General features: G+C 46.5%; 2 protein-coding genes across 10 annotated transcripts in view; one reads left to right on the top strand and one right to left on the bottom strand.

Annotated features, from left to right (window-relative positions):
- LOC107318420 (uncharacterized) overlaps positions 1-20,064 on the bottom strand; it is a 53,019-nt gene that overhangs the window by 9,585 nt on the left and 23,370 nt on the right. Inside the window, exon 2 of one of the 5 annotated variants that reach the window (XM_085513708.1) lies at positions 13,647-13,766. The exons of 3 other annotated variants lie outside the window; for them this stretch is intronic. The gene's annotated coding sequence lies outside the window, so the exon portion shown is untranslated. Of the gene's footprint in view, positions 1-101; positions 203-13,646; positions 13,767-20,064 lie in introns of those variants that run through there. One more of the 5 variants, XM_085513709.1, reaches the window with a different exon arrangement.
- Positions 7,763-20,064, top strand: part of MME (membrane metalloendopeptidase) — a 32,105-nt gene continuing 19,803 nt past the window's right edge. For 2 of the 5 annotated variants that reach the window (XM_015872196.3, XM_085513706.1), the window contains exons 1-8: positions 7,763-7,897; positions 10,748-10,917; positions 12,297-12,332; positions 16,188-16,349; positions 17,140-17,220; positions 17,916-18,011; positions 18,111-18,229; positions 18,615-18,680. In XM_015872196.3, the coding sequence (XP_015727682.1) occupies positions 10,758-10,917; positions 12,297-12,332; positions 16,188-16,349; positions 17,140-17,220; positions 17,916-18,011; positions 18,111-18,229; positions 18,615-18,680 (720 nt within the window). In that variant the 5' untranslated portion in view covers positions 7,763-7,897; positions 10,748-10,757. Of the gene's footprint in view, positions 7,898-8,369; positions 8,584-10,469; positions 10,637-10,747; positions 10,918-12,296; positions 12,333-16,187; positions 16,350-17,139; positions 17,221-17,915; positions 18,012-18,110; positions 18,230-18,614; positions 18,681-20,064 lie in introns of those variants that run through there. The other 3 variants (XM_015872197.3, XM_015872194.2, XM_085513705.1) reach the window with 3 other exon arrangements.

Below are 20,064 nucleotides of genomic sequence, written 5' to 3'. Positions count from 1 at the left end.
TGACTCCTCAGGCATCCTTCACTGCAAGCACATCGTGCACGGCGTCCACCGCCTCCGCCCGCCCCTCATTCCCGGCACACCCCGGCCCGTCCGCCCCGCACCTCGTTCCCGCAGGCCGCTTGCAGTCCGCCCGCTGCCGTTCCGTTGCCGCGCTCCGCTTCTTCTCACGTCCTGAGGTAAATACCTGAAGCTCACCTTCCCGCCTACGCGCCTTATATAGGCTTTCCTGACGCCCAGCCAGCCAATAGGAGCTCAGAACGCCGCTTCACTCTTCCCGCCTTTTACTCTTCCCGCCCTTTTTTTCTCACCTCAGCGTTCCCGCCCTTTTCAGCTGAAGGGCGGCACGGCCGGGGTCATCTGAAGGTCACGGCCGGGGTCAGCTGAAGGTCACGGCCCCTGGCAGGAGCTGCGGGCCGCCCCGTAGGGCTGAGCCCCCTCAGGTGCCGGCTCCTCACCGCCCTGTGCTCAGCTGGGATGGCAATCAGTCCTTCATTGCCACTGTTTTTTAACGGTTAATTGGGATAATACAGGCACAAGGAGCCTCAAAAGTCAAGAGAGAAGTGCTCATTTCACCAGTGGAAACACCTGGTAGATTCCACTCGTTCATCAGGTGGTTAATTCCCTTTTTAGGAGCTGTAGAATTGAAAGAGGCTGTTACTGCCCTTGAAGAAGCCCAAAGCTCATCCAGGGGGTCTAAGGGAGTACAAAATAGAACGGCTTTAGATACACTGTTGACTGTGCAAGGGGGAATTAACACAGTAGCAAGTGCTAGTGGTTGTGTTTACATAAATCACAGCAATAGCATAGAAACAATTGCATACATGGCACCCAACTGAAACACTGGGTAAAGTAAAGCCAGGTGATAGAAGCTGAAAGCAAAATGACTTCCTGGCTTCCCACATTCAAATGGTTGAAGAATTTATTTGTGGGATAGTGTAATTGCTGTATGTATCCTTGCATGTTGCATGATTGAATGTTGGAGACCTATCTCTAAATTTGAAAGGTCAAGAGTGCCCAACATAAGAACCAATGTATTAGGTTAGCAAAGGAATCTGTGAGTGATAGCTCTGAAACTTCCAGTTTCAGCTTTAGTGGATGAGCAGTTTTGTCCCCAGTGCAAAACTGAGGAAAAACAGAATACTTTCATCTTCCACCTCAATGACTTCGCTTCACATAGGAAGTACTGGGCTTGCAATAGAACACTTATCCTTTTGCATCTTCCTTGGGTTCCACATACGCTGTTTTTAAGAAACAGTGGCTCACTGTGGCCTAATAAGCAATGGGAATCTTCCAGGCTGGGGAAAAGTGGATGGAAATGGATCAGAGGCTTTAGTGAAATAAGCTGATGGTGAAAAAGAGGAAGAAGCAGGTGGGTGCTCGACCGCCCTTAGGACAGAAAAATTACAGTGGTCATAAACCTATTATTCAATGACAGAAAGTAAAATAGAACTAATTACTGAAGACAGCTCACTGCCACCTGGCCTAAAAAGATACATACCTTGGTTAGAAAGCACTTAAAATAAACAGCAAGAGAACTCTTCTTTACACCATTTTATTCAAAATAAATAAACTGGATTATCTCTGTCATCACTTAGTTTGCCTGTTTTCTGATTTTCTCTATGTTCTTACTGGACTAAAGTTTTTTCACAGCTCTCACACGTAGCAAAAGAGATGCATTTACATAGTCTGGAAGAGTTTTCCTTATTTATCACTCATTGCCCCCTTAGTGTCACGTACTGCATTGTTTTGAAATGTAAGTGGGAAAAGGATGAAATTGAATCAAGCAGGTTCTGTTTGTGTAGTCTTAAAAAAAGCAGTTTTGCCTTCATTATGGACAGCTGCCCAGAGAAGTTACGGAGTTTCATTCTCTAGGGATATTCAAAACCTACCCAGGTGCCCACCTGTGTGACCTGCTTAGGGAACCTGCTTTGGCAGGGAGCTTGGACACGAGGACCCCAAGAGGCCCCTTCCAACCCATATGATTCTGTGATTCATTAATCTGAGATCCTCAGTTCTGGGAAAGAAATCTTCAACCTGGCAATAAAAGTAACATCATAATGCTGCTGGGAGAAAAGGGACCACGTGCTCCTGGCCCTGCACCCAGCCCACAACACCTGAGCCAGCAGCACTGAGAGGTGGACTGGGGAGGGAAGCTTCTCTGCTTCCATGGAGCTGGCCCTTCCTCCCTGCACAGTAAACAACAGCGCCCATCCTCAGTTATGAGTAGGAACAAACCACCACTATGTAAGTAAACAATTTGGCATCTAAGGATTAATCTCCCTGAACACCTGTCACATCCCAGAACCTTATGAACAGTGCACAGGTAGGACCAAGGAAAGCAAGGACCTTATATTTAAATACAATTGTATATTCTAGGATCAGAAAGCAGTACTAATCATATACATCTGCAGAAAGATGTGCATATAATGGCTGGTTAATGTGTATTTTAATATGCATGTCTTATTAAATATACACACATGAACTCTCAGAGCAAACACACCACACGGTTTAAGCTGGCCATGCATTGCCAAGGCAGGCTGCAAAATTCACCTCTGTGTTTAACGTTCCAGAAGCCCTGAACCATTCCCTCCTTCGCACAGCAGGGCTTCTCCCACTGCCTATGGCCCAGCTCTGTGTGCAGACAGCCTCTGTGAAACCCTTCCCAGCCAAAGGAGGTGCTGTCCTTAAAGCTTCTTAGAGAATTTAAGAGGTCTGGAAACTCTTAGTAGGCAAGTAAATCCCTTTGTAATCCTGGTAAATGCTCAGACTGCCCATTCTCACAGGGATACGTGGCCTAATTACAAACCCATTAAACACGGAGTTCAAGGGTCTGCTTTAACTCGGAATTACTTGATCTGCCTTACGCTAACAGCTCCACTGAAACAGAGCACTTAAAAATAAAAAGGACACTGAAGTGAAAACAGATCAGAGAGCAGGCAAACCAAAAACACCAGCAAAGCAAATGGAAACTGAAGAACACCAAGCAGAATGGGAAAGAACTTCCAGGCACACGGGAGGACCTTCAGCAAAAGAAAGAAAAGGAACACCCACTCACACCGAGTAAGCTATTTTTAGCCAAGCGTAAGCAAACCAAGGAAAAACATTAAGATGCTGGTGTCACGCCAGCCCTCTACATGGTACAAGACCAGCACTTTGTCTCTACGCTTACACTTCCCAAAACTAGGATGCTGCAGCAGGGGCCGGACACAGGCACAGCTGAGCACAGAGCATGTGCGCATCCGCACTCACTGCATGTGCTTTGCTGTATGCATGCTCAGATATCAGCAACCGTGCAACACGCAGCTGAATGCCACACACAAGTACCTGTCAGAACAGCCCAACTTTTCAGGGCTGAAGGAGATCGTAGGTCTCCATCCCACAGTTTAAGTTACCAGAAGCTTTTCCATGGGCTTCAGTGAAAGCAGGCCCAGTCCTTGCTGAGATGACCCACAGAGATTCTGTAAATCCACTTTCAGACTCACACACACCAGAGTTTCTCTGCTTCCTATCTCAAGGCTCTCCCCAGAAAGTGCTGTAAGTCCCACAAAGTAGGATACAGTCCTGTTTTTATTATTTGATGCGATCCAAGAAGGATGGTTTGGAACAGGACAAACCTCACTGTGTGCTGGCAGTGCAAAGCCAGGGCGGCTTCTTTCTTCCCCATTTTCCCCACAGTACCTGTGTTACACACGCCTTGTACTTTGCTGTTCAGGATTAAGAAGAGACCAAAAAAAGGCATTAAAATAACGGACTTTGTTCAAATTATCTCACTGTCCAGGGACGTGGAGCCAGCTCATCTGTGACACTGACACAGAATTTATTTTTCTTGCACACTATTTGCTTCTGTCATTTGCATGGGGAAAAGAAACTCCAGAGCAAGCAGCAAGAAAGAGCAGAACACTGACTATTAGGCTGCTGCTGCGTCAGGCGAGGTGAGATCTCCCACCACTCTGTTACGCTGTGACACACCGTCCCCAATGATCTAGATATTACTTATGAATATTTTAAATCTGTCATCCTGAATTTAAACGTTTCCAATACCTTCCAGCCTTAAGAATCTTCCTGACTGTAACTGTACTCAGCACTCAGAGCAAACATGGCCTGAAGTGTTCAGTATGTCTATGAGGTTTGCAGTGTGTCAGTGGTACTGTTTGAACGTAACACGTCAGTGAAAGGAACCTCACCCTCTGGCACGTCGTATCCTGATCACAGCCTGCACCAGTTCAACATCCTTCCGTCCTACTGAGGAAACACACGTTGGGATCTGTTGCCTCCTGGTGAAAGATGCTCCTCATCTTTCAGTCTAAATGATCACCACAGTTCAGACATGCAGTACTCAAGCAGGACGATGCTGTGCAGTGCCGTCACGGCCCGGGGCACCACAGCAGGAGTGGCGTCTGCCATGCTTGGAAGCCCAGCGACAAACACTGTGTGCCACTGAGCACGTACATCCTGTGCATCCACAGAGGTTCTGCTCCAGTCGTTACCGGGCCACAGGGCCTGCTGTGCTCGCACTCACTCTCTTTGCAAAGCTGTGGTTTGCAAACGAGACGGAAAGGAGGCTGTGAGTCACGGTGTGCAGTCATGGCTGTGCTGTGCAGGAAGGCCTGCTGCAGCCCCACAGCCCTGCCCTGCCTCTGCTGCCAGCCCACCCTATGGCAGCTCTGGGCCACCTGTATGCCGTGTCCAGCTCTGAGCATCTCTCACCTATTTGTTCTGCAGAACCACTCCCTGGACTCTGCTCACACAGCAGGGACTGCTGGAATGGCAGGGTCCCAGGAACCCAAAAAAGCTAATTAGGCTGTATTAATTGAAGCATTGTGTGTGTTTTGTAGGCAAGCCCAAAAGAGCAAAAGCAGGCTGCTTTTTAGAGAAATGTTCCTTTCAGGCTTGCAAAGACCTGCAAGTCAGCCGCGGTACAAAGCTGTCAGCTGCGAAGACAGAGCTCTGCAATACAATACAATTAAACCTGAATAATTTAGGCACTGAAGCAAATATTTGAGGCCTGGGCTGTTTGCTTTCCTAAATGAGAAATCACCCAGACGTGGATTTGCTGCAAAGCTACCCTGAGAGCCCTCAGTGTGTCAGGCTCCAGCACGGCGATGTCCCCACGGCACCGTACACACTGCAGGAAGGCAAAAGACAGCAGGAGAGCTTCCATTTTCTTTTCCTGCCTCTGACACAAGACTTAAAGGGGAGGAGAATTAGCAGGACTGAGATGGGTTATCACATTAATGCTGTTTGTTTCTTAATGTTGCCTTTGTTACTTTGGGAAAGTGAGCTTTTCCAAAAGGAAATACAAGGAGCATCATCAACTTTGTTTCATAGCACTCCTAATTTCCTAAGTGTCATCCAGAGGTCATACTGCAAACCAGGTCCTGCTGTTGTCAGTTATTGTGACAACACACTTTGTTCTTCTGAGGGCTGCACAATGCACCCAACCTGCACATCGTTCTGAGCTACCTGCCAGCAGAGCTGTAGGACAGCACCCTTCTGCAGGCACTGATTTACAGGAGGTAACGGTACTGCTACACCCTCTGAAATCACTACAGAACAGAAACCTTTATTTTTCAGGGGCACTGATTTAATGACGTTGTGTTCTTTCACCTTTCCTGGTTCTGGCTCTGAATCACCTGCAGGGTGGTGGTTCTGTACGTGCGCTGTGGCTGTCTGTCAGGATGGAGAGTCATTGAGGGATCCCTGAAGGACAAACCTGCACTGGCAGCACTGCCATCCCCTCTGAACGCAGTAGGGCAGCTTGGGAGGGGCACGAGGACAAACCGTTCTGTTCTCTAAACAGGGTTTCATTATGTGTCCAGTTCTGGGGTGCATTTTTCTGTTGTAGTATTTGGGGTAGTTTGGTTATTTTTCTCTCAGCTTTGTGAAATTATGATGATACAAAACAGTGAAAGATGATGACATTGAGTAAAAAGAAATGCTTAGAATTCGAAAGGAAATAATGCAAGCCATGGGCTCCTCTTGGTATCGAGTGTGCACCTTATCAACATATGGAGTATTTCCACTAATATGAGACCACAGACCTTCTCTCTAAAATCACAGGGCATTAAAAATAACCAAACACACTCTTGATCTCAGTGAAGAAGTTGTTGCAGTTGTTCATAAGCTGAGCCTTCAGGTGACTGACGGGACAAACCCTGTGTGCAGCACCTACTGAGAATGCCCCCACCAGCTGACGCACGGTGCTGGGGAGCAGCAGGACAGCACTGTGCACTCTGAGCAGCACATGGTGCAGAGCACTGTCAGCAGCGGGCAGAGCTGGGCCTGCACTGCTTCTGGGAGGCTGTGCTGGACAAAGGGTTTTCCAGCTGTATCGAAGGCCTATGACAGGTACACTGTCAGCCAGCACACGCTTTGAGTCTCCAGTTGTCTGCAGGAATGTAGATCATGGGTTTTAGGCTGTTACTTCAGTTACATGATGGGAGTTTTCCCTGAAGAATGCCCAAACAGGAATTGCTGTATCTGACTCACAAGTCATACCTCCCTTGCGCTGCATCCACAGAACTATTTACGTGTATACTCTGCTTTTCCAGGCACAGGGTTCTACAGGAGTGGAAACTCACACTGTTCGTCAGGCCTGTTCTCCTTGGGTTCTCTGAAGATGAATAAGGCAGTTACACTTTTCTGATGTAACTGAAACAAGTCTTTCTCTTGCCATTCTAGTATCCACATGCAGGATCACACATACTCATCTACTCTTACATTGGATGGTGAGAGTTGGTTGTGTTTGTCTCAGAGCTGGCAGTGTTTGTCTCAGGGTGACTGTAGGGCTTCATTTCCACGTTCAGTTCAGCTGATACCTCGCTGCTCTCCCATCTTCACTGTATGCGCTGCACATCAGTGGCTGTGCAGTTCCAGAGAGCTCAGCTCTTGGTTTCCACTTTTCGTAGAGCTGAGGTAGGCTGTGCTTCTCAGGCTGCAGATGTTTCAGTGTATGCAGCTGGTAATGAAAGATTTCAGAACCTTCAGTTGCCATTTCTGCCTGAGAGGCGACATACGTGCCTTTAGGAAGGCAGCAAAAGTGATTCAAGACAGAGAATGTGAGAAATGCGTCTCGCTTCATCAGGTATTCGCCCCTGTATTAGTAAAAATGAAACAATAAACAGAAAACTCAGTAAGAATGAAAGGAGTATCTTTCTGTATTGGCTGGCTGGTAAATCTGGTGATAGCTCAGGGCTGTCTCTTCGTGCGAGAAGTTGCAGCTGCCTTTCTTGTGAGAGGAAAGTGAATGAGGACATAAGATCTCGCAGAGGGTACGTGACAGCATCAATTCGGCAAAGGCAATGAGGCTGCACGGCAAGAGGCGCTGCAGACATGCAGCCGCTGCCCTTCTCTGTGCATCATCCCCGTCTCTCCGGAACCGACCGGGAAAAAAGGCGCAGCCCCTGCAGGTCTCCGCTCCCTCCCGGCCGCCGCCCCGCGGTGCCGCCGACCATGGGGCAGCCCCGCCGGCCGCGGCTCCCGTCGCACCGCCCGCCCCGGGGCACGGCGCCTTCCCTCCCCTCCAGCTGAGCGCCGGGGGCAGCTCCGCGAGGTGGAGAGCGCGGTTCGCCGCTGTCGGGGCGGGGTGGGGGGGTTGTTTGTTTGTTTCCCGCCCCGTCGCATTTCAACGATCGCAAAGAGGAAGGAGCCTTCGGGGCACCCAGGAGCCGCTCGGACTCGCGACGGCCGCTCTGACCGCCGGCGGTTCGGCTCCGGCGGCGGCGGGGGAGCGCCCCGGGCTTTGATGTCCCGCCGATGCCGGCGCCCCGCGGGAGGGACGGGCGTTGAGCCCCGCCGGCCGCCCGCCGCCCAGCCACACTAACGCTCCCGCCCGCCCCGCCGGCCCATCGCTGCCCGGGGATGCGCGTGGCGGCCGGACCCCTCCGAGCGGCAGCCGGTGAGTGCGGGGCGCGGGCCGGGACTGCGGGGCGTGAGCAGCGCGTCTCCCCCGCCCGGTTCGTCCTGCGGGGCGTCAGCCGGACCCGAGCGCGCCCGGCGTCTGTGCCGCGGGACCGGCCTCGGGGCGGCTGTGCCGTCGGGCAGCGGGACGGGACGGGACGGGACGGGACGAGCCGTGCGGGGCGCGGAGCTCGCGGGCGCCTCGACACCCACCCCGGCGCGGCGGAGCCGGCCCGCCCGGTGCTCCCGTGTCGCGGCGGATGAGCGCGCGTCCTCACCGCGCGGTGCGGCCCGGCCGGAGCCCGCCGGCACCTCCCCGCCCACGCCGCTCCTCCCGCCGGCCCGGCGCGCCACCCGCCGGCTGCTGCTCCCGGCCGAGCGGCGCGGAGCCGAGAGACAGCGAACAGCGAACAGCGCACAGCGTACGGCGCACAGCGAACAGCATACAGCATACAGCGCACAGCATACAGCGTACGGCCGGCTGAGCGTGCGGCACGGAACCGGCCGCCCCGAGGACTCCGCCGGGCTGCCGGCATCCCGAGCGCACGGGGCGGGGCGGGCAGCCCGAGCACCGGCTGTAGCGGGGAGCCCGGCGGCACCGGGCAGCCCGAGCTGCCGCGCCGTGCTTCTACCGCGCCGGGAGCAGCTCGTCTGCACGCTGCGTGCCACACAATGACAAAAAAGGTAGGGTGCTGCTGTGCTGCATTCCATGTAGAGACTGCACCGAGAAGCAGGTATGCCTCGAGTCAGCTTTAAACATACGCATCCCAAGGAGAAAAGCTACTGCATCAGCTCCCTGTGCAACCAGACCGGGGACCGAGAAATTAATTTCAGCTGTATCTTTGCTTTAGTAGGCAGCTAAATGAAATGTAAGAAAACCACATTACCCGTGCATTTACCTGCTTACGTTATTCCTCTGCTTTGGGTGTGCTTGCAGTTAGCACATACAGAAGCTTCTACCTCAAGTTTGTTAACACAGATGGGATACATTCGCTAAATAACCAGAGGTCAAAATTAGCGGGATGCCTTTAAACACAAGGAGCACCCTGCAGGAACAGCAAGATTAGCTCACATGGAAAAACTTAGCTGCAAGGAACATATTGGCATGCAAAGGTGCAGTGTTTCTGCCTGCTCCCATAAACCATGTTTTCAATGCTTTAAAGATGCTCCCAGAGTCAGAAGACAAACATCAACTTCTTAAATTAGGCCCCAAGTGTTCATTGGTCAGCATTAAGTCAATATAAATTACATTTTCTGCTGCTTGGTATGACTGGAAGTGAGAAGGGTACAATGGTTAATAAATGGTTAATTGTTTCCTTTTACATTATCTATGAATCTCTAGCTCACTGCTAACGCAGGACAAGTTTCTCAGCACAGCTCTTACTTCTGCATGGCTCTGTGGGATTTCAGACCCACTGCTCAGAGACCACAAAGAACGTGGAAGGGGCGGCAGTGGTGCAGATGTGCAGGGCAGAGCTGGGCTGGGAGCTGCAGAATCCCTGGCACTGCTGGCACGGTGTGCAGCCCACTGTGTGGGGAGAGTGATGGAGGGGAGGGGAGATGCTCTGATGTGAAATGTTCCTTTCATTTGGGTCAGCAGTGTCACTGTGATGGCATTCATGGGCACACTTCAGCATTACATAAGCAGGTGGAGCACAACATGGGTTTACTTAGGTCCAAGATACTGAATTACTTTGTATCTTCACTGATAAGCACATACTGCAGGGAGGTGTTTTTGCCAAGAGGGAGCCGGCTCTTGAGGTGGCCATGGAAAGAGAGGCAGGGATTGCTGGAACTTGCGGTTGGACCAGGTGGCCTCTGGGTCCCTTCCAACCCCTGTGATTCTGTGGTTCTCTGAACTACAGGACAGGAATCAGGCAGAAAAGAGGTGAGAAAAAGTGAAGACTACAGTCTGAAAGGCTGTAGCATTTTGAGGAGACAAGGATGAATCCAAGGCAGCAGTAACAACTTCATCCAGTTGAACGTACCTGAAGTTCAAGTCTAGGACTTGAGCAGTAGTAGAAGCTGAGAAAGGCACCCTTCCCATTGGTACTGCCACTGCAGGGAAGTGTGCTGGGCACAAGAGGACCTCCAGCAGGGAACGCTGTGAACAGACACTGCCAAGTTTCCAGTGCCAAAACATAAGGAACACATCGTCAGGTGTTCAGGAATGTGAGTATCAGCACAGAGCGCCCAGGCCCTAAGCAAACAGGAGCACACAGAGAGAGCAAAGCTTGGTCAAACTGCAGTATTGTGGTTATCACTGTGAAGCCTCAATCTCTGCGCTGTCACTGTGTCATGCTCCCAGCAGATACTGACTTACTTTGCTTTTTTTTTTTTTTTTTTTGCTATTTTTAGTGACAGCTGTAAAGCTGCAGTCAAGAACTGCTTACACGATATTTTAAAAGATGACAGCGAAGCACAATGGTATATTTTGACCTTTGGCACCAGATAAGTAACTGGCAGATTAAGTTAATTTTTATTCAGGCAAGGGACTTGCCTTTGCTTCCTTGTGAATTCCTGTACCATCACACAAGATTAAATTACACGGTGAGTTTTAAAACAGTGTTTAGTGCACTGGCCTTCCTTTTCTGTTCGGCAGCCTCTTAGCACGAAGGAAGAGCACCCTTCTGTTCCTGCAGGCAGCCGGCACATGGTACGCACTGTGTGTGGGCACCGGGAGAGGACACACATCTCAGTGCCGTGACTTTCCAGCACTGTTACAGATAAACTCTGGGCAAGTGTGGAAATTCATCCAGGAAGCATCTTGGATGCTATGCAGATGAGGAGCCAGTTCCAAGACCCGCGATTCAGTGTTCTCCAGTGACTTTTCCCTTTTCCTTTACAGACACTGGGTTATGGGCAAGTCAGAAAGTCAGATGGATATAACTGAGATGAATACTCCAAAACCAAAGAAGAAACTGCGATGGAGTGGCCTGGAAATAGGGCTAACTGTTGTAGTGATTCTGCTGGCTATTGTGGCAATCACAATGATAGTCCTGTATGCTACATATGATGGTGAGTACACGTAGATGTCTTGGAGTGTACAAATACTTGCCAATATAAAAGCATTTTAAGCAATTATGCAAAAAGGTTTTATCAAATGGAATCCAGCTGTTCATATTGGGGGAAAAAAAAATACTGAAGATTCAGTATATTAAAACACTGTATTAGGAAAGTCGATGTTGCATAGTGTCGCATAGTTGCACTACAGGAGACATTAAGAAAGTTTTAAATGGTCAGCTCAGAATGTTTGCCTGATGCTGTAAGACTGTGCCAGAATCAGATGCAGCAGCTCCACCATCACCGTGCTTTACATGTATGTCATTAGACAGCACAGTGCAGTGACAGGAGCTGTAACACTGCATCCACACTCTGTATTGCCTGTATTGCTGCACACTGACACACAACTGCTTGGCTTCCAACTGGGACTCAGCACATTAACTTACGCAAAGTGGTGGGAAACACAGACCATCTGCTTGTTTGGATTTAGGGCTACTTCTGCTTGTAATTAATGCTTCGGTAAGCGGAAACTACAGAAGAGAATCCTTTCAAAGAGCCCCGAGCTGCAGAGCTTCCTCCACATTCCTGTACAGGTGAAAAGCCTGGTTTTTTTCCACCCACGATACATTGTGACAAGGACTCTGAGTGCAGTCACACGAAGGTTTTGCAGCTCAGCAACCACACCAAAACATTGAGAATAGCTCCGTTTAGGCAGAAATACCGATATTTTGGTTGGAGTGGAAAATACGAGAATGTTCAAAACTCCATTTTGTGGGTGTTTAATGAATGTTTAATTACGCTAGAAATGACCTTTTTAAAGTACTTAATAATTCCCCTCAAACTTTTTACTACTGTATTGCCCATTTTTGGAATGGAAAAAATGCCCTTCTGAAATGAAAACCAAGAAGTGCCATATTTCTGGATCTCAGAAGGAAATCTCTGTTCTGGAGCCATGGATTTTGCTCACAGGGCTGCACAGTGAATGTGGCAGAACGTCCACACAAATCCTCCTCTTTGTCACTGCAAAGAACTGCTACATTCACATCAACTTTGGAACTGGTTTCAGTCCATTTTCTATTTTTCTCCAAATTTCTCCTCCTCTGCAATAAAATGTTTACCACAACCAATTGATTGATAGAACCTTCTCTTCAGATGACTGTGCATGGTGGGTACCAGCACTGAGAGTCCCAAGGGGATGAGGATAACAGCATTTTTAGAGCCAGATCCTATCAACTTCAGGTTCTGAATGCACGCTGTTCTTTTACCCTTATCTCACTGTACCCTGCAGTTAAATGCAATTTCCAAAGTGACTGTTAATGAAAGTAAAATTTATAGTAGCTTTTATTGTATTGACATTGAGTAGAAGTTAAAGGTATGATTGCTTTGTTTCCTAGATGGGGTTTGCAAGACATCAGACTGCATCAAGTCAGGTAAGAACAAACATACCCATGTTTTAAATATATGTCTGTACTTTTAAACAAAATGACAACCACATAATGTTGCTAGCTCAGTGTAGACAAATGCAGCCCATGGAGGCATGTGATCTGCTATCCCAAATAATTCCCTTTGTAATGTAAAACCTCATGACGTGATATTGCCGAGTCTTATAAAGTCATCAGGGTCAGGCTGGCTCAAGACTCAGAAGCAGACTCTCCAAAAAACACCTCCAGCAGCAGAAAATGATTTCAGTGAACCAGAAAACAGCTCTTCCTCATCCCCAAGTCAGCATTCAGGCAGTGCTACAGCGTGTGCTGAAATGCTGTGCCTCTGAAGATGCCTATAAGGAGACTCTTGACTGCTAATAGCTCTTTAAGATGCCATGTTGCTGTTTGAGGAGAGGCAGAATTAGTCTTCATGTCCAGGAAAAGCTGTGTGTTTTATAGGCTGCCCAGCTAACGTCATTCTTCAGTAAGGCCCGAACTGCAGAAAAAATCCTCCATTTACACATTGGTCAGAATTCCACTAGAAGTCTACTAAAAAGCTTCAAGGCAGAAATTAGCCACGCTTTCCCTTTCCCCTCTTTCTGAATGGTAAAAAAAATCCACAATGTTTTCAGATATATTTACATGCCAACTGTTAGTCAAGTCAGAGCCCTTGGAGTGAAATATTCTGCACTGTCTGCTGCATTTTGGAGATTTGATGCATCAGTAGTTAATAGAAAAGCATCAAAATACAGTGAGATCTGCGTGTTATCTTCATGTCAAGTGGAACTGATAAATTCTGTGTGAATTCTGTACCTCATGACTGGCCTCTCTGGGATTTAAGGGAAAAGACAGCCCCAGGAGAAGGTGTAGACCCACCGTGTCAATAAGAGACACAGGGAGAGCTGTGAGCACTCATACAGGTTTCGACAGTCAGCATTCAGAAAAAATGTGTTTTCAAGCCAGGGTTTATGTAATGCAAGCTAAGTAAACTGCTAAGGAATCTGAATGCACAGCACCCCACCAGAGGCTTCCGAAACACTTGGATTCACAGGCCCCATGTAGATTTTCAGACATGCCAGAAACAATGCAGAAGCATCATTCTGTTTGTTTCCTTTCTTGTCTGGGGCTGCTCCTCTCAGGTCTCACTTCAGACAGTAGTGGGAGTATCTCCACCTCACCTGAGTCCTGTGCAATCATTGCTTGGTGAAGCCCTGGCACAGCCTGTTGTCTCAATGACCGTATATTGCCACCATCAACACAGTGTAGGTAACTCTTAGGATCTATTTCAGGTGCCCATCACTGTATTCTAGACATACTTACAAAGGATTTTTCTGCCATCATGAAAGCTCATGTTGGGGTTTGAAAAACGATCAGATCAATTTTCCGATTCCATTGCAGCCTTTTTAATCTCTCACGGTGCTCATTTTCAATGTCATATTCCTGAAATACAATAAGAAGTTTGAGTAAAACAAGCCAAGATTTCACTGTTCCACAGTGATATAATGCACTTAAGGCAGAAAATGCTATAGAAGTCCTGGGTCTTCTCCAAACTTGTATGACTGTTAAGTGAAATATAACTGTCAGATTCTTTACAATGGGAGGGGAGTGTTGGGAAGGAACTTCATGATGTAGTTCTGAAAGATTTTCAGAACTGTATGATGAAAGAACAAAATAAATCAACTTTCATATTAAAAAGAAAAGAAACAAACCCAGAAGGTTCTTAAACTAGGGAAATAAAATGTGTCGCTGCTGCTTCACCTCAATGGGATGACTCCACAAGTTTAATACTACTAGAAATCAGGATTCTGCAGCAGTTCCATGTTTGATTTGGGTTCTCTTTCCAGACCACATGGAATGACATACAAAGTTATACAGATAGAGAACAAGGAGTATTAACGTTGGAAATTCCATTTAAGTCTTTGAGGAAATACAATTTGGAATAGACATTAAGTGAGGCGGTGATGTCTAATACCAGAACTGCGATATGATTAAAGTCTCTGCCATAGGAACAAGACACTGAGAAAGAATCAAGTGAAAATACTGAGAGAATTTATAGCAGCTTTAATTGGAAGAGCTTCAAATAGATGAGAATTAGAAAAAGTACAACGAAAATTCAATTGGTTATACACAGCATGGAATACCAGTAATTGCATGGTGATGCTTGTGAAATCCATTGCTGTGTAGCACATGAGGATAACACGTGATCTGTGCACTTGTGTATATGTTTCTCTGCTGTCTCACATGGCCTGATGCACACTGCCTGGGGTCAGACAGCACTGATGAGAATAGGAAATGTTCATATCTCTGTTATTAACGGCACCCAGGCAAGCACACAGTGTTTCTCCCACATCCTTCTCAGGTCACTAGTTGTTATCCCAACTTTATTACTTTATTTGTAAGCTATTAAAGCAACAGCTGGCAATGATGAGAACTACGATAAAATTAATTATTAAAAGGAGTTCAAACAAGTCTCTACACTCTTCAGTGCAAGCTTGGAAATTGAATAAACACATTAAGCACAGGAACAGAACCAACATTTGGTTCATCAGAGCAATACAGAGGGCTAGGGAAAAGTGCTGCGCTGAATTTTCTGTACTTGTATGAGTAACTCTGTTAGAACTAAGTAACAAAATACTCATCGGTCTCACACTTCTGACTTCCAGCACAAAAACATCCCATTGCTCAGGCCTGAATGCTCCGCTGGGCCCAAGTATTACCTCATAGATAACTTACTGCACCTCTAGGAGTCTGTCAGCCTAAGAGGTCCCACTGATTTCAGAAGGGCAGTTCACGTGTTGGCACCACACATAAGCTTCAGGGCTTCACTGATGGCAAAACCACATTTAACTGATTTTAGTTTATTCATGGTAATAATTGCATTTTTGCAGCATTTAACCATAAATGGTTTCACAAATTTGATGTGCTAACATTGGCTGCTTTGGGCTCCGCAGCAGAAATGTTACAATAGATAATTTTTATATCACAGTAGTAGAAAAGAAAGATTGCACCGATACTGACTGCCAGCAGAGCAACCTGATTCCAGGGTTCAAGCAAGGCTGATTTACATAGACAGTAAGTTGCCAGATGTACACAAGACGTAAACTTATTCTAGTTCTTGGTTTGTTTGGTTTTGTTGTTGCTATTTTTTCTTTTCTCCAAAAGTGAAAATAGAGTGGCTAAGAATTACACTGTCTTGGTGTCAGAAGATTTTTCCAGCTCACCATTACCTGGCAAGGTTGTGGCAAGGTTGGCACAATGCACTGACAGAGCCCGCTGTGATGTCAAGTGCTGGCTATTGAGGTCGTTGCTGCTCGACTAACATGTCAGGACAACCCAAAGGACAGTGCTGCCCTCTAGATGCTCCAGTCTGACAAAGGGATTCCTAAGGATGCCCTTAAAATGAAAGAGCTTGGCAATAATTGTCAGTCTTCCTCTGTTACAGCAGAGGGGCAGACCTAGGACAGGAATAAAGCACACCATTCAAAACATCCACTTACCCCTAAATAGAACAGAACAAACTAGAAAGAAAATGAGACAGCAGAGTTTACACATTCACAGAAGAGCTGAAACTGGGAGTGAGCTCTAGAGACCATCCAGTCCCATTGTCCTGCTTAATGCAAAGTCAAGTACCGAGTTGTTCAAGATCTGTCCAGACAAGTTTTGATTTCCAAGACAGACACTTCCTAAACTTACTGGGTAGTTTATTTTTTATTGACCAGTACTTGGCCTGGCCTAGAACACTGAAGTAGGCTGGAGCCTATTCTAAACAAAAGGGAAAGTAACTTTCTCTTCAGAGCAAACAAATGCATTCATTGCCATTCCCCAAAAAGCCCTTACACCTTGATTTGTCCTGTATTGCAGCAGCCCGAATCATTGAGAACATGGACACCACTGCAGAGCCTTGCAGTGATTTTTACCAATATGCCTGTGGAGGATGGCTGAAGAGGAACGTCATTCCAGAAACCAGCTCCCGTTATAGCAACTTTGACATTTTAAGAGATGAACTAGAAGTTGTCTTAAAAGGTCAGTAGGGTTTATGTTTGTGGACTATATAAAGTTTCTTCTTTGGCCTACATGTAATTCTAACAAGGTGTGGTTATCTAGCAAAGCTTAAAATACTACTAAATATTTTAGGATTTTTCAGGATAATCCACCACAAACTGTTTGCTTGCAGAATACCTTTAAAGTTACACTGTTGTGTCTGACACTGGAGCAGAGCTGACTTGACCTGACCTTTCTGATACCTGAACTCTGTGTGCCCATCTGTGCATTATAACTTATATAATTACTCTTGTGAACTAACAGTAGCAGGGAAGCCAGGTGACAAAGGAAGTCAGCTGTGATGCTGGATGCTGGCAGCCCTGTCCTGCAGATCTGTATTCCACCCACTACACCTCAAAGATCTGGAAGCATTTCTCTAGAAGACACATCATAGACTTATGAACATTTCTTTTTCCACAAGAAGTAACACTCTCCAATTATCTATATTCCCCTTTTTCAGAATAAAGTAACATAGTCAAAGAAATCACTGAGTTTATACTCACAAAAGATTCTCAAAACCTCTCTGGAGACTGAATGTCCCTTCCTTGCTTAGATCCTACTTTTACCAGTTTTGTGGTTCATGATGTCACAGTCTTGCTGAGGCTTCTGTTTCTATGGAGCAGTGTTTGTAAAGGAGTGCATAACATGAGCTGCAAGGGGCAAGGAGAGCCAGCAGCCCAGTGTGACAGCAGGGCAGGCACGGACAGGGGCTCACAGCTCCTTCCTCTCCAATAAAGATCAGATATTGAAGTATATTTGCTGTGTGTTCCAGATGTCCTCGACACACCGAGCACCAATGATATAACAGCAGTGCAGAAGGCAAAAACTCTGTACAGATCGTGCATAAATGAAAGTAAGTTCCTCCTGTACTTATTGCATATAGCTTACATAAGAATGATCCCAAAGTGAGCTGCATCTCTCTACTTGTAGTTTCAGCACAGAATTTATCAGAAATTCTTCTGGAGTTTCAGAGAGCTACATAAGAACATCAGTGGTACAATGAGTGCTGTATATCCTGTTTGAATTGCTTTGATGTTTTAAGTGCGTCCACATTACTCCTGAGTAATGCAGATATTTAAACCAAAGTCCTTTCTGTTAAATAGGAATTAATTCTGTCTTAGAAGAGATCAGGTAGAAAATCTCTGGCGTGTCAGAGCTTCTATAAAGCCACAGAGATCGTTTACTCCAAGCATTTGAGCCAGGTGCTGTCACTACGAGCTGCAATCAGACAGCAGTGCTGCTCACACACTTCTTTATATTTTCCATAAAATGATGAATATTTCTCAAAGCTATTATTTTACGTAAGTTCTACTTATATTTGAAACACGGTACTTCTTCAATGCCACAGTCCTAGGGATCTGCCTAAGTTGTCTGCAGTCATGGCTGAAATGTATTTTAAATCTTAAAGAAGAGGCGTACATCAGAACACAACTCTGCTGTGCTGATGGTGAAAAGAGCCCTCAGGTTCAGAACTCTGAGCTCATTACAACAGTACAGCATTTGTATGCTCTAAAATGCTGCGTTAATTCATTTCATTTTTCCCAAAAGCAACCATCGATAGCAGAGGCGGAATGCCTTTAATCACACTGCTGGCAAACTTATCTGACTGGCCTGTAGCAACAAACAACTGGGAGTCTTCCTACGGTAAGATAATCAGAGTCCACATCCTTCTCTGCTAAAATCCTAAGTGACTTATTTGTCACTGTTTACCAAAAAGACTGTGTGCACCTTTCATTTACCCAGGTGCTGCCTGGACAGCCGAGACAGCTATAGCTCTGCTCAACGCCAGATATGGGAAAAAGGTCCTTATTAACTTTTTTGTTGGCACAGACGATAAGAATTCCTCAGCACACATCATTCATGTAAGTCCGCCTGATGGCACTGCCTCGCTCATCATATACATGTAGCAAAAGAGCCGGAAGCACAGACATACATGTTAGCCCAGAGAAATGTAACTGGTTTGAATGTTACTGTGTGTAGACGTTTGAGGATCTCTGTAGTTCAGCTTCTCTTATTGGTTTGCTGGTGCCCTGTCCATTTTCAGGGTTAATAATCTTTATGCACTGCACTGATACATCGTTATTCTCGGGGAAGGTGAGTAGAACTGAGACATACATAGATAGATATACACAAGTTATAGGCATGCAGTCCAGAGTGAAGCATCAGCAGCCTGCAACTGACCAAAGAACAGCAGAATGCTCTGCCATTTTCTCCTTACACATTTGTTAACTTTAATTCCATTCACAGATTGACCAACCTGGGCTTGGCCTGCCTTCTCGTGACTACTATGAATGCACAGGTGCATACCAAGAGGTAAGATGGAGCTGATAGATCACTGACTACATTCCAGCATTTTTAGCCTATGTTTTTCAAGGCAGGTGTACCTGCCAAGAGTGAGGTTGGCAAAGAACTGGAACAGACTCTCCCCAGACTGATTCTAATACTACACTGGGAGCCATTACTGGCAGAATTGGGTAAACTGAAATAGAAAGGTAGTTGTTATGAGCATTTAAACAAGGCTGATGTGCAGATGAGAACAATGTGTAAGACTGGAGGAAGAAACTGGCTAAGTGTGCAAGGAAACAAGAAATCAGGAGCTAGGAGGAAAGGAAAAGCAACTGCAGAAGATACAGATGAATGAGACTAGGGGGATATAGAAACAAATGAGCTAAGGATGGGAGGCAGTACAAGTGTCCTGAAGAGGAGATATTATATTATTATGCCATTAATGTTAGTGTCCTTGTTTGACCTCCTGGCTGCACTAGGAGCCAAGTGTTTTCCATCTCGGCTCCAGCTGCCAGTGTTAACCACTTGTCTCAGCACTGGATGAGGAGCCTGCAAATTCCTCTAGTATCACCATGCCTCAGAATTCCCAACCTGTCTCGCTGCCTTCATTACCCATTCCCTTTTTTTCCTCTTTTAATTAGCATACATCTGGAAGAAACAGTAGTTTTTCCACATAATTCTTGCATGAACAGCTACTTGGAATTTTTTTTAGGACCTCTTGAAAGGAAATAAGCTTTAAATGTTTACCTTTATTACACATCTGCTAGGCTTTACAGCTGAATCAAGAGACATCCCATATTAAAATAGCTAGAAGTGTTTATAGATCACCTCTGTTTGCTGATCACAAAATCATGCCTAATGAACTATGGTTGACTGGCATCAACCAGCAAATGCTGAGGGTGACAGTGGAGTCCAGGAATAAGGTTAGGTTAGTCCAGATAGCACACATTTACTGCTGCTCTCATGCCCATAATGGGCATACAGTGAAAGGATCCACTGGCTGGAGCCAACCTAAGTCAGAAGACATAATCTAATCACCTCAGGAAATGACTTTTATTATCACTAATAGGCTTAGGAAGAGAAAAACACAACCATTTGGAACAAAGATCACACTTTACTGCATAAAAGATTTGAAGAGACCACAGTCCCCTCAGTTAATTGCCTAATGAAAGTGCATCAGCTAAACAATGATATCATATGAACTGCTTTAAATACTTACAATCTCTCATAGCCTTTAATTCATGTTATTGTTTGTTCACGATTTCATTAACCCGTGGGCACTGACCCTGAGTATCACTCACAGCCATGGTAGTGCTCCAAGCCTTCGAGGGCTGAGGTGTTTGTGAGGGCTGAGCAGCTGGAGGTGCTACCACAGTGACCTTTAATTAGCCAGTTTTCTTCTGGGTAACTA

This window comes from Coturnix japonica, chromosome 12 (genome assembly GCF_054131305.1).
Source record: "Coturnix japonica strain WE chromosome 12, WE-NBRP24, whole genome shotgun sequence".
Taxonomy (NCBI): Eukaryota; Metazoa; Chordata; class Aves; order Galliformes; family Phasianidae; genus Coturnix; species Coturnix japonica.
This window is presented reverse-complemented; position numbering and strand designations above follow the sequence as displayed.